Source organism: Oenanthe melanoleuca, chromosome 2 (genome assembly GCF_029582105.1).
Source record: "Oenanthe melanoleuca isolate GR-GAL-2019-014 chromosome 2, OMel1.0, whole genome shotgun sequence".
NCBI classification, from domain to species: Eukaryota; Metazoa; Chordata; class Aves; order Passeriformes; family Muscicapidae; genus Oenanthe; species Oenanthe melanoleuca.
In genome coordinates, this window is record NC_079335.1 from 46,033,638 (window position 1) to 46,047,819 (window position 14,182).

General features: G+C 40.1%; 1 protein-coding gene across 2 annotated transcripts in view; it reads right to left on the minus strand.

Moving 5' to 3' along the window:
• Positions 1-14,182, minus strand: part of LAMA3 (laminin subunit alpha 3) — a 108,540-nt gene that overhangs the window by 18,080 nt on the left and 76,278 nt on the right. For both annotated transcript variants that reach the window (XM_056484142.1, XM_056484143.1), the window contains 14 exons: positions 13,336-13,416; positions 11,861-11,967; positions 9,190-9,240; positions 8,665-8,816; positions 8,015-8,125; positions 7,804-7,915; positions 7,068-7,235; positions 5,543-5,739; positions 4,691-4,807; positions 4,012-4,163; positions 2,562-2,703; positions 1,873-1,972; positions 1,379-1,495; positions 1,116-1,295 (listed from right to left, as the gene is read on the minus strand). In XM_056484142.1, the coding sequence (XP_056340117.1) occupies positions 1,116-1,295; positions 1,379-1,495; positions 1,873-1,972; positions 2,562-2,703; positions 4,012-4,163; positions 4,691-4,807; positions 5,543-5,739; positions 7,068-7,235; positions 7,804-7,915; positions 8,015-8,125; positions 8,665-8,816; positions 9,190-9,240; positions 11,861-11,967; positions 13,336-13,416 (1,787 nt within the window). The remainder of the gene's footprint in view (positions 1-1,115; positions 1,296-1,378; positions 1,496-1,872; positions 1,973-2,561; positions 2,704-4,011; positions 4,164-4,690; positions 4,808-5,542; positions 5,740-7,067; positions 7,236-7,803; positions 7,916-8,014; positions 8,126-8,664; positions 8,817-9,189; positions 9,241-11,860; positions 11,968-13,335; positions 13,417-14,182) is intronic.

A 14,182-nucleotide genomic window follows, 5' to 3' on the forward strand; every position in this document is an offset into this window, starting at 1 on the left:
TTGTTTTTTTAAATATGACTTATAAACCAGTTTTGTAACTGCAGGGATGACTTACAACCCTGCAATACCATGCAGGCCTATCTCTTGTATTTATATTATTTAAAATGTTTTCCTTTTACTTGAATTTATCAGATAAAGCTACTGAGAAGATGTAAAATAAAGCTGTTTGGGAAGGTGATTGTCCCTTATTTTGTATTCAGAACAGGCTCAGTGCAATCTTTTTCAACTAATTTCAGCTAGCAGACATGTAGCCTAAGGTAACTGTCCAGGGCCCTTCATTAGCCAATACAGTAGAAAATCACATAATCACAGAGCAGCTGAGGTTGGAAGGAAACTCTGGAGGTCACAATGACCAACCCCAGTGTTCAAGCAGGGCCATCTAGGTCCAGTTGCCCAGAATTGTGCCTAGGTAGGCTTCTGAATATTCCCAAGGATGGAGACTGCACAACCTCCCTGGGCAACCTGTGCCAATACTTAGTCACCTTCACAATAGAAGAATTCTTTTGTCATGTTCAGAGAGAATCTCCTGTGTTTCAACCTTTTACCCCAAGGGCACATTGCTGGCTCATCTTCAACTTTGTGCCCACCAAGACCCCCAGGTCCTTTTCTACAAAGTTTTTTGCCAACTTGGCCACCTGCTCAGCCTATACTGGTACATGAGTTTCTTCCTTTTCAGGCGCAAAACTTTTTGTTGAACTTCATGAGTTTCCTGGCAGTTTATTTCCACAGCCTGTTGAGGTTTGTCTGGACGGCAGCACGACCCTCTGGTGTATCAGCCAGTCCTTCCAGTTTAGTGTCAGGAGCAAATGTGCTGAGGCACACTCTGCCTCATCATCCAGATCATTAATAAAGGTGCTGAACAGGATCAGACCCAGTACTGACCCATGGGGTCCAAATCTTCAGAGACCAGTCATGGCACTAGCTTTTAGCACATACCACAGAATGGCCTGAGTCACCTTCTGCTGTGCCTGTCCCTTTCTACTGGCCATAAAAGAAGTTCAGAATACTAGCTTAGGGTATGTGCCTAACTTTTGGATGGTTAAAGCTTCTGCTGCATCCTGGCCATGTTCACCCCACAGTGATTTGGCAGGTCCATTGCACAGCACCTGCAATACCTGAATTGTTTGCCTCCATCAGTGCTTTATTTAAGCTGGCACTCTGTGTGCTTCCATAGTTGCTCTTAATTCTTTCCACTTCTGCTTCAATTGGGACCAGCTCACCCAACACACTATCAGTGACAGTGTTGGCATTTTCTGCCATGTTCCTTGCACTGGTGATGATGCTGTCAATGTCACCTGAAACATGCAAAAATGAACATTCAGATTTTCATACTAACAGATGAAAGGGGCAGGCCAGAAGTGATCTCTAAGTAACAAACCTCTGTTAATCCCATTGAGATTGTTTTGAGCAGTGACAAGATCCATTTTCAGCGTATTCGCTTTTCCATCAGCGACATCAAGTCTTTGCTTTAGGTCTTCAAGGTTTGGACCAATAGCTGCGAAACAAGGAAAGCCCCATGAGAATTTAAAGAAAAATATCAATTTTCTGTTGGATAAATGGTGTTGCAGCACTTGTCTACACTCTTACAGAGTTCATGCTGCCACTGAGCATTGAGTCCACTGCAAAACAAGTACAAGGCAAAGGATTTGCTGGACAGGAGGACTGCAAAGGTGTATAGCATAGCAGAAGCAGGAAATCTACATTCTTGCCTTTTTGCCATGGGAAATAACTATCACAAAAAGTCCCACTGTAATGGAACTAGCTTTTCTTTGTTGAACAAGTGCTAAAGTGCTTTGCTGAGTTGAGAAAATTTATGGTTCAAGGAAAGCTTCTCATGCTATGCCAACATTTCTAGTACCACTTTCTTAGTACCTTGCAATTTCCTTTTAGCGTCCTGTGCTTGATCCATGAGTGTACTGCTGTCAGTTTTTAACTTCGCAGCTTTTCCTGATAAGTCTTCTCTCTTCACAGTCTGATAATAGAAGCATGGTACTGTAAGATCACTTGATAATTACACTAAAATTTAAAGAGTAGAAGAGAGAGCCCAATCCAATTTAAAGAACCCCCAACTCTACAAGGGTAGAGATCTCATCTGAAGAACATCACCTTTAGCAACAACTACCAAGGTTAATTTAAGCATACTACAGCCTTGGTCTTTAGCAAACTTCAGATGGATTCCAGGGCATTAGGTGGAAATTACTAGCATACAGCTGTTGGATGTCATGTTTATGATGAAGAGCTTGTGAGTATTAGTAGTGCAGAGTAAAAGAGAATACCTGAAATCACCTGCAGTGATTACCAGGCTTGCCTTGTAAGATCTCTATTTTGCACTGGAAATAACAGTCAGGACTCATGGGCAGTCCCATCAGAAGGGCAGTACTAGGCCTGGTTAGTACTGAGCCAAGACTAATCAATCAACATGCAGAACAGCAACTCATATGAAAGGTCACAGAAAAATAAAGCACACCAAGACACACAGGTGTTTGATTCTGGGGTCTCTGCCATAGTTAAAGAAAATAAAACTCGGGTTGTGACAGGTTTACCATAATTTCGCCACTTACTGACAAAGCTGAGTCAGCTGCCTTCCCAGCTTGGTTGGCTGCCTCCTCTGCTGCCTTGATGGCACCAATAATATTGTCATAGGCAGTAGAAGCTTCCACAGCACAGCCTACCAACTCGTCCTGCCTGGCACTGTTCTTTATCCTGTGGGAAACAGGGTGCAAAATGCAGCCTTCTGCCAAGGCTGTGAGATGGATTCCAAACAGACCTGAACTCAGTATTTTCCAAGTAACACCAATACAGAAGATGTTTCTTAATTAGATCTGCAACTTCATTCTACAAAAACATCAAATCTGGGGATAAACTGACATGGAAAGAGTCTTCAGAAGACAGGATAAGTTCAGGTGTGTGGAAAAGCACAGCTTTGAGACTCCAAAGCAGCCTTCAAATTATTAAGATGGAGAGAATTCACCACAGTATATAGTCAATAATAAGGCACCTCAATCACAGCCCTCCAAATATAATTCAGTTAAGAGGAATTCAGAGAACTGTAGATGTCAGATCATCTAGAAGTACAAGACCTTTTGTGTTTTCCCCAAGAACCAGCACAGCAGCTCTGGAATCAGAAACAACAGACAAAATCTCTTCTACTCACTCCCTGTGAGCTATACAACTGTCTAGTATTAGCTGCCTTGTATTTGTGAGAACATTCCTTATTAATTGAAAAAAAAAAAAAACAAAACAAACTGAAAACTAACAGAAGAGGTAATGAAAATGTGGGGTTTTTTTACCCAAGAATTTTCCAGCCACAGTAGGTATTTTGGAATCTAACTTTCTGAGACTTTCTAGTTGGTGCAACAAGAAAATGTGAACAGTTTGCACAGGGAAAAATAAATCAGGGTTTCACTGTTTTTTTCATGTTGTTCTGATGTATCTCAGAAGGACTCCAAACCCCTCTCATAATTTCAACGCAAAGTACAAATAATGGAGAAACACTTGACTCCTATCAAGTTCATCATGTTTTTGTCTTTCTAGAACATTCCTTGAAGGATGAGAAAACTAGATGAAGTATTTTCCTCCATAGTGCTGAGCAGGCATGTCTGAAGACTGCCAAGACAGCATTTATTCCAATTATTTACCTCAATTCTTTGATACCATAAAAGCATCCCTGAGTACGAGTATCTGAAATAACTCTACAAAAAATATGCTAAACACCTTCCCACTCTTTACATGAAGATTTTCTCTTGCTAGTAAGATGTTAATGAAGTGTCAGTACAGTAGTATAAAACAGTATTATGTGAGTTCACACTTCTGGGGGAAAAAAATCAGGAAAAATAGAGGAAGATCTGGTTTTTGGAGAAAAGGAAAACTTCCATAAAGAAGCAGAAAGAGACCAACTTAATTTCTCTCTAGCTTTGCAAATGGTTATAAAAGCAAGTAAAATTACAGACCATTACAACCACTTTTTTTGTTCTGTACAAAAATTACTCATTTACAGGAATGACAACATACTCTTCCAGTTGTTTTGCCAAATCTTGCAAAGATTTGGCATGTTCCTCGGCCCTCACCACCAGTGGTTCTTTGCTTGCTGATGAGAGATTTGCCACTTTTTCATTCATCTCCTTCCTTGCTCCATCCAGCTGAGCAGCCAAGCTTTCATATTCCTATGGTTTTAAAAAGATATAATTTTATTTGTATTTGTACATGTTTCACATTGTCCCTGTCTATTTCAGTGTAACACATACCTTGCACCTGAGAAAACCAAAGGGAAAAACATTCCTTTCCAACTTACTCTACAGTTTACTGGAAAAAACTGTCAGTCATTATATTATGCTTCCAGACCCATTACATAAAAGCTGAGTCAGAGCAAAGACTCTTCTATCCTAGTATCTTGCCTCTCTGACAGTGGCTAAAAGCAATTAACCAGAAAGAAATACAAGAATAGCACAATCGTTTATTTTCACATCTTTTCACAAATTCTCCCAAATTCTGGTATCTGCAGCTCAGTGTCTTCCTCAGACACATCACAACCCTCCACAAACTTCTCTAACAGAAACCTGTGCAGGCAGGCAGATTCCTTTTGCATCCAGGATGGGCTGTGGGATCCTTTCTTTCTTGACTGGCTCAGACAAGCCTCATCTTCAACAAGATATAGGGGTTTTTAACCCTCTCTTAAGGTGGTAAACTTTACCTCTTTGCTCTCTTGCAATAATCCAAGTGCACTCCTAGCTTGTGTCAGGGAAGATCGGGCTGAGCTCAGAATATTCAAGACACCATTCTGTTGCACATTTGTCTCCTCAATCCGTTTCTAAGGAAAAATGAGAAGTTGAACAACATGAACATATCTTGAAACCAAAATTTAAAAAAAAAAAAACCAAACCAAAACAACAAACCCAAACCTAATCTAGCTGGCAGTAGGATTTACCAAGGGCATAGTCACATTTTTTTTCTTAAATATGGACATGAGCGTGCTAAACCAGTGATGCATTTCAGCAACAGCACAATTAAGAGAATGTGTCCTGCAGCACACACTTATTCCTTGTACTATTTTACCAGCTCTAAAATTCAAACACTGTTCAGTAATAACAGCTGTATCTTGTCCTGATGAGACCTCAGAAGCTGCTCTGTAGAAAATTAATCCCTCATAATTTAACAGTATTGCACACATTTTTGCTCCCATCTTTTACGGTTGTTAAAGCTAAATACTTTAAAGAAATTACTATGAAAAGTACATCAGCATCAGAAATTTGGCCTAGAAAAGGAAACAAAAGCTGGAAAGAAGTGCTGGGAAGAGAGTCTCCTTCCCTGCTCTCATCAGAGCTGTGTCTTGGTCACACTGCTCTGGTCACACAAAGAGGCCAGAAGCAGCAGTACACTACATTAATACCTGTCCATAAACACATCAAAAGATGAAAAGAGACCCTGAAGAAAGTCTAAAGAATTAGTGTTGCTTGACTTTGTGAGGTCAAAAGCAGCAACCAAAACCAAAACCAATTCTTATCTTCTGAGGTTTATTTTTTTTTCTCCTGAGCCCCAACATTACCTTAATGTCTTCTAGCAGAACTGTGTTGTCTCTGTTTAAGCCTTCAGCCTGCTTGATTTGTCCCGTTGCATCATTCAGAGCTTCACGAAGGTCAGTGATTTTGGATTCATATTCATTCAGTGCATCCCTCACAGCTTTAATAAGCCCACGATTTTCTTGGTGGTGCTTTTGTAGCTCATTCTTAACACGTGCCAGTACTGCAGTATCAGGACCAGAAAGAAAAGTTTTGCTCAGACAAGAAGAGAAATGGAACAAACTTTGTGAAAAAGGGCTTGACATTTAGGATTATAAAGCTGTGCTTGTGTGAACTGAGCATCTTCTGCAATACTAATTTCAGTGCTACTATAGCAAAGATACTATTCAGCATCTCTCTGGATCAAATCTGCTCACTAGTTTACTGCTGCAGACACAGAGCACAGATAAATGTTCTCTTAATTAAGTAAGGATGAGGCTGATCTGAAAATACCAATTTTCTTTTTTATATGGAAATATCATAATTTCATCAACAACTGTGCTAGTTATCAAAGTAACCTCCTCTGTAATCAATGGAGTGATATGGGCACATTTAATTTCAAAGATTATAGGAACACAGAAGATGTCAAATACATCACACTCTTAAGAATGCCCATTTCACTGCTGACAAAGTAGGATACAGAAGAGTCACTCAGAGACAGGTATCAGTACTCAAGGCTGATGGAAATTAACTGTCACTCATATGGGCTTCACATTCCTCCACTATGCCCCTGGTTAGGAGATAAGCCAGCAACTTTTCTTGATGTCTCCACTGTCTAGAATCAAGTTTCTGAATCTCCCAGTCAAACACTTGCAGAGAACATGACAGGGAGTTCAACTAGTGCAACTAGAACTCCTGAACTTCCTCGTCCTTGTATGAACCTGCCCCTTGGACTACTATATCAGCTTCTGAAAAAATCTCTTGTTAAATTAAACATGCAATTCCTCTAAATATACTCTATGTACCACTGCCTATCTCTTACAATGCACAGAAGTATTGCATAGGTTTGTTAGGATTGGCTACATCTTTATTTTAATGAGATGTTTTGCAGCCATTAAAACATGTTGCTGCCCTTTCATAAATCCATACCCACTGTGAATGAGCTGAAATGCCCAGAAGGCTTGAGCATGCCAGAACATTCAACTCCCACTAACGCCTTGATGAAAGCAACACCTTTTCCATCCCTCAAAGGAAACCTACTGTAATCCCACAAAATATCTACTTGGATAAGAGCAGGAGACCCTCTCACACCAAATGTATGGCTAGAATTTGCCTTTTAGTTTCTTTTACCAGTTACAAAAGAAGGGTTTCTTCCCCAGCTCAACCCATTTTCTTCCATAACACACTAAAAATGCCTTGAAGTCCCCTCCAGAACGACCACTTTCCTGTCGACTAACAACAGCCACGAACCTCAGGGACACACCGCAAAGCGCTACTTCTACTCCAACCCAACCAACAACTCTTGAGGCTCATGACTGATCTTTCTAGGAAGTCAGAGAGAACAGCGCTTACACCGCTGAGCTTCCGTTCGCTCCGTCTCGGCCTGGGCTCGGAGCTGGCCCAAGCGGCGGCTCCGCATCTCGGCCACCATGCGCTGCGCCTCGGCCAGCTCTGCCGCCGCGTCCCCCAGGGGCAGGCTGTTGTCTCCTGCGCTCGTGCCAGATATCTGTTCCAAGAGCGCTGGAAAAAAGCACGGCCAGGGTCAAAAACGGGGTGTGCTTAAGCCTATTCAAAATGCCCAAATTTGGGGCCAACGTCTTTTCTGATGGATCTGCCTCATTAGTGAATTCAGGAAGAGGGATGTCGAAGCAGATCCTTATTGCATTCATTCTACTAAGATGAAAAGTATCCCATGACACACAACCAGAGAGAGTAAGATGGCTTTGACCTTGAAATTTGTCCTAAATGACCAAGTTCACAGCAATAATTTTAAGCTTCTAACTTTAAAGAGCTCATGATAACAACTCAGAACATGTTACACTTGAGTCAGGATAGTCAAATTTGTGGCTCGAAATGTCTCTGTAGTGAAGCTTCTCTGCCTCTTTTCAATTCATAGGGAAGGTAAGCTCCTAAACTAACATTAAATATTAATTAGAATTCTAATATGAAAAGTGAATTTTACACCTGTGACTAAATTCTGATTTATGAAGTTGTTTTCTAAGAAAACCTCATATGCGTAATTAAGAATATTGTAAATAAGCTCAAAAGATGCTATAAAATAAAACATGAGTTAGAAATTACTTTTTACCTTGTATATTGTTGACTACTATTTGTATTTGTGAAACCAAATCCTTTCCTTTCTGATGAGTTTGGCCAAAATTGTTAAATAATCTCTCAGCTTCTTTGTAGTTCATTTCAGCCTAGCAAGGAAAAAAACCTATTAGATTAAAAGTATCTGGATACAGCATGCTAATACGTAGTCAGGAGATATGTACTTTTAAATTGACTTGGTAAGTCACCTTTTCCTGAAGAGCATTTACATCTCGATCTAGTTTAACGAATTCTGTCTCCATCTCATCTACCTTTGAACCTTGATTATGAACAACAGAACGGTAGTTGTTCAATAAGACCTGAAAAGAAAGGAAAAAAACAATCCAGTAAATCACCCACTGCACAGTAGACAAAAAGCAAAAAATTCACAGGATTAAATCTTTACCCAAGGTAAATAAAAGCAGAATTACTGATATGAAAAGTGATTGATTCCTTCCCAAAACCTGGGAGTTTTATCTGTGAGTATAGCAACTGCTATTCCAACTGAAGAACATTTTTTTAGAATGAATTTTGGTAATGGCAAGTGGAATGTTGGAGGTTTTCAGTAAGGGAGAGAAATGAAGTGCTTGAAAAAGAAATAGCTAGAGAGACACCTCAGAGATATAACTTCCAAGGCAAGCAGGCCTCAGAAAAAGCAGAGATACTGATTCTGTTTCAGAGCATGACATGGAAACTACGGCTACTTTCTAACAGGAAACCAAGTGCTGCCAGCATCTGGTATTTGGATTCCAGGGTTGAAGTATGTCTTCTTGCAACTCACAAAATCATGGCAAAGTTTCCTGGGTTCATTGCCTATCCACTTAATCTGAAACCCACTTTTCTGTTTGTGTGTGCCTACCTTCAAGTCCTTGATGCGTGTTTCCAGGTCTCTCATCTGCTCCAGAGTGTGGGTACTTGCATGGACATTTTGCAGCTGAGACTTGATGAGCTGTAGCTCGTCACCTATTGTGCTCAAATCCTTCAGCAGTGTAATTACACAGCTATCACAGGCTGGAGAGAGCAGTGGAAATCAATACATATAATTGATATTTAACACAGAGAAGATTTCACTTAACACATTAATCATGGTGGAAAAGCTTTGAAGCTTGTCACCTGGTGCTGCCTGAAGAATAGAGGCAACAACAAAGCCTGCAGCATTAAGGAAAGCAACTTAAGCCAGAAGTAACGAGGAAGTTCCATTTACTCCTGACTAGATGAGCAACTCTAATAATTTTTCCAAGTATTTGATTGAATGTTTGCTTTTAAAACATTAATTATAAGATTTCTCAGTTCTTTTTAAACTATGTCACCATTGAAAGAGTCAGCAGTATGTATACAGAGCCAGCTGAAAGTAATCTAAGTACAGTTCTATTTTATCACTTACAGTCACAATCTTCATTAGGATCCACATCTTTTGGTTCATTATTGAAACATTCTGAAAGCACAAGACTGTCATTAGTAACCCAAGTCTTCTTATGGAAATACTACTGCATTTTTTCCCTCACTTTTCATGTTTGGCAGCCATTAAAACATGTTGCTGCCCTTTCATAAATCCATACCCACTGTGAATGAGCTGAAATGCCCAGAAGGCTTGAGCATGCCAGAACATTCAACTCCCACTTATGCCTTGATGAAAGCAACACCTTTTCCATCCCTCAAAGGAAACCCACTGTAATCCCACAAAATATCTACTTGGGTAAGAGCAGGAGACCCTCTCACACCAAGTGTGCCAAATGTATTGCTAGAATTTGCCTAGAATAACACCAGGACTGGAGACAAGATTATATTGTTAAAGCACTTTACCCAGCACATAGGTTCAAACCCCTTTATCTACTTTAGTATCCAGGTTCAAACCACAGGTTCTGATTCCCCAAAGAATGTCTTACCCACAAGGAACTGAGAAATATTTATGGCCTTCCTTCTTGCAAGGTTAAGGTATTAATCAAGCTTGAGAGAAATCCACAGTGTGTGCATGGATGGAGGCACTGTTCACAAGACAAGGTGTGCAGCTTGGACCACAGAAGCAGGTGCTATATAACAAACATTGCCCTCAGACTTTCCAACAAGTCAGCACAGGTGACTTCCTGTCCAATGCACTCGTTTGGTTTTTACAAGCCCTGTTATAAGAAGCTTAACAGTCTCCAGGTGCATGGGGAGTAACATCCTAGGATCCTAACTTCTAGGAAGCAGGAGAGGAACATCATATAAAAGTGACATCATATAAGACAGGACTCTCTCCATCTTAATGCCCAAGTTCCTTTTACATGCTTGGTCCCACTGCCAAGCTCTCATTTCCTCTTGAAAATGAAAAGGGCTATGCATCATGGCCAAAGATGGAACAACCTTAATGATTCCATGTCTTTTACTCCAAAGGAAAAGGATGCACTCAGTATAGGCTGCCACTCTCAAGAGTCAACAATGGCTTGCAACTTGTGAGAGGATACAGTGATAAAACTGGACCTGAACTTTGCAAGCAGCATGAAACAGCTTGGAACAAGCTGCCTAGCTGTGCCATTTCCTTTGGCACTTGCACATTAATGCATCACCAAGTTAAATAGGATTGGTAGTGATTGCTGCTGCCAAAAGTCATAAAGAATATATTTTTAAGAGAATGAAGGAAATTCCTCCAAAATTCAAACATCCACGCAGTTCTGCTGTTGTGTAGTTCAGCTAACAGCAGGCACATTTCAGCTGTCACTGTGAAGTACCAATTAAATAAAATTATCATTACAGCTTGTGCACCAACAACATCAGCCAAGAAATGGTGAAGTGCTGGCCAAGAGCCGAACATCACACAAAAGGAACCTGCTAGAACATGCTGTGCCAATGATCACAGAGGGGTTTATTCCTAATGCAGAGGAACAGACAGCTGATCAGGATGTGTAGCTGGAGGAAAACAAACTGGCTTGTTGAATACTGCCCTATTGATTAGTTTGTCCTAGCAAACTCTTGCTCAAAAAATAAAGGAATGATAAAGCATTAAACACTGCTTGGATCTGTTCCATACAAGGTAAAATAGAGATGTATTACTTCAATGATGAAATACGAAATGAGAGCAAGCTATTGAAAAATTGCACCAGCTTCCAAAGCAGTTCACATCACTTGCTGTTTTTTTAATTTCTGTGGCCAAAGAAAGACAGTGGGTTCCTTGCAGTTACTAGACTGCAGGATGAACAGAAGTGCAGAGAAATGAAAAGTATAGAAATATTTGGAGTTGCTAGTTGAAAACTTCATATGAGGAAGAAAATCTGTCTACAGGGAAGGAAAAGTGACATTTTATTGCAGAATGAAAATATGGGATAATCAAGGACGTTTCAAGAGCAGTGGCTTCTGTATTTCTGAATATTAAGGAGTATCCCAAAGGACTGAGGTGAATTGAGGTAAAGACATTCTGAGGAATAGAAGATCAAGCTCTTTGCTTCAGAATTCTAATAGATAAAGCAAACTTATCCCCATGGCATTATGTAAGAGCTTATTAGTAGTGAAGTACATGTGTGACTGATTCTGGGAAATCATGGATGTTTTAGCTAGAAGAGCAGTGTAGCAGGATTTATAAATGAGCCTCCTGAGTCAGGTTCTAACTTCCACTGCAAATGCAGACAGCTTGGATACCTAAGACAGCAGTGCCTGATGCAGACTCTGAAGATTTCACTAAACTGTGCCAAAAACATTTTAAAAAGGCATATTGAGGATGCTCAGTTTTCTAAATCATAACACAGACTGGCAGGATATGATTGAAACCTGTCAGCAAAGGAACCATGATATATTTAAAAACACGGCCATGAAACAAAAACAAAATAAAGTTGGCAGTATTTATGGAGGGAAATACAGGAGAAAACCATTTAGAAGGGTAAACCTGATGACTCAGGACAGCCCTTCTATTACCAAGGTGTTGTGTTTCAGGAAATCTTACATTTTGTAAAAAATTATCTACATTTCTTGTAATACAGATTTTTCCTTCAGCTTATCCAAGTACCTTCCTTCTTTGCTTCCCAAAGAGAAAGCAATGCTCCCTTCCATTCTGAACAATTCTCCATTCACAGGCCCTCACATACCTCCAGTCAGGTGGTCACAGCTAGCCAGCTGTCCATTATTATTGCAGTTACATTTCTGGCAGAAGCCTCCGTATTTTTGTGGATTTCCAAAATATCCAGGAGCACAGCTAGATAAAGAGATACAAGTAATTTTTATTAAATAGTTGAAGCTAACTTCCTGAAATATATTTTCCCTTGAGATAAAAACCCAGTTATTCTCCTGAAGAAACTTTCAATAACTTTTGATTTCATGCCTTGACTTAGACAGAAATAGTATATTTTTGGTTTACAGTTTTCCTCTGCACTATGCTAAAAATATCTTTGTGAGCGCTGCAGAATTTTTTTCTAAAAATAAAAGAACTCTCACTGTGCTCTTGCAGGAATAATTCGCTTACTCTGAAAAAAACCCAATGCACACAGATAAATACATAAATAGAGAATCTGACAAGGCTTAACCAAGCAAAGCATACCATTCTGGCCTTTTTCCCATCACACTGCATGCACAGCTGAGATTTCAAACAACAGCACTGAATGACATCATCACCCTTCTGCTGCATGATACCCCCTCTCGCCTCCTGCCAGCAAAGCAGGCTGTGTGACTGATCTCTAAATATTTTAAGGGTAAAATATATTGTTCAGGCTGGGTAGCTAACATTCCTAGAAGTCACTCTGTGGTAAGACCTGTAAGGGTGATAATGCAGGATCAAAGGGCCATGATGAGCAGCTGAGATACAGCTACACCTGGAAGAGAAAATACCTATAACCTGCAGACTAGACAGGGTGAAAGGCACCAGTCTTGAAGGACAAGACCATGTTCTACTGCAGGTTGTGCCTTCATGACTTATTAACTTCAAATTTCCAAACCAGACAACATCACTCCATTGCACTTCAGTTCTCTCTGGATTTGAAACTCAGTGAAATTGGTTCCTCTGCCTGCCTGAAACTGCCATGCTGTTCCTCTCCTGCTTTGCCAAATTGCTGCAATGTTCCAGCAAAAGAGATGGCTTCAGCTTGGTGTGTGTAAGCTCCAACTGTGAAGCACATCAGAATGATTTGGGATGAAGGGTATGGTGCTAAAAGTTACATGGCTGCTCTTGGATAAGACCATTGAGGCACCATCATGTATGCTGGAGGAAATGGGAAAATGTTTTTAACTTGAAAAGGGGTGAAATAAGTGGGAGTCACTATTACCAGAGTGTAGGATGAGGCAAGGCATAGGGCACTCAAGCAAAGAGGCAGACACCTCTTTTTGGTCAAAATGGTGCAGTCAGTAGTCTGTGGAGAATTTCTTTCATTTCCCCAGGGTGCACTGGGTCTGTGACTGGAATTGCACCACAGTACCACACTTTAGCAGCTGCTCATATAAATAGCTACTCCTTATGTACATGCATACACAGGAGCATGTCCATGTGCCCACATGTGTCTGTCCCAATGCAGACAGCCCTCCTTTTATCGTGTCTCTCAAAACTCTTGTTTTTGATAAACAGTTTACTCACCGCTCACAACGAGCTCCGGTGTAGCCATCTTTGCAGAGACACTGGATTTCTTCACCATTCGCCACACAGCCAGCTGCAAACCTTTGAGAAGAAGCAAAAATATTATTGTGAGCACATGACCAAATAGGTTTTACACTCTAGAGGTTCAGTTTAATGACTTTCTCAGCTAATTTAATGTCCTCTAGATGATTTACTGTGACTAATTCTTTGAAATCTCATATTTTTTTGTGGAAATAATTTCCTTAGGCTCAAAAAATTATTATTTCCTGGCCCTGTGGACTGAGTATAATAGTTCACTACCCAAAGGAATACCTAAAATTAATCTTAATAGTGATGTCATAAAACAAGTTTTATGACAAGTATTTTATTTTAGTAGGCAAGAATCATTCACTGTGCTAGACAACTTTTCCTCGAGTTTGTACATTTCTTTTCCCTTTCCTTTCCTTTCCTTTCCTTTCCTTTCCTTTCCTTTCCTTTCCTTTCCTTTCCTTTCCTTTCCTTTCCTTTCCTTTCCTTTCCTTTCCTTTCCTTTCCTTTCCTTTCCTTTCCTTTCCTTTCCTTTCCTTTCCTTTCCTTTCCCTTTCCCTTTCCCTTTCCCTTTCCCTTTCCCTTTCCCTTTCCCTTTCCCTTTCCCTTTCCCTTTCCCTTTCCTTTTTTTTTAATGGATGAAAACATTAACGGATATTTTTATGCGGCTAATATTGTTTAGGGGTTTTTTAACCAAGGCAAAGTAGAGTTGTGCACAGTTTTTGGGATCTCAAAGATCTGGTTAACACAATGAACTTTTTTCTCTGCTCTTTCAAGAAGATTTGTCTAGATTTTAAGTTCAGTGTCTGTGAAGGAGAAG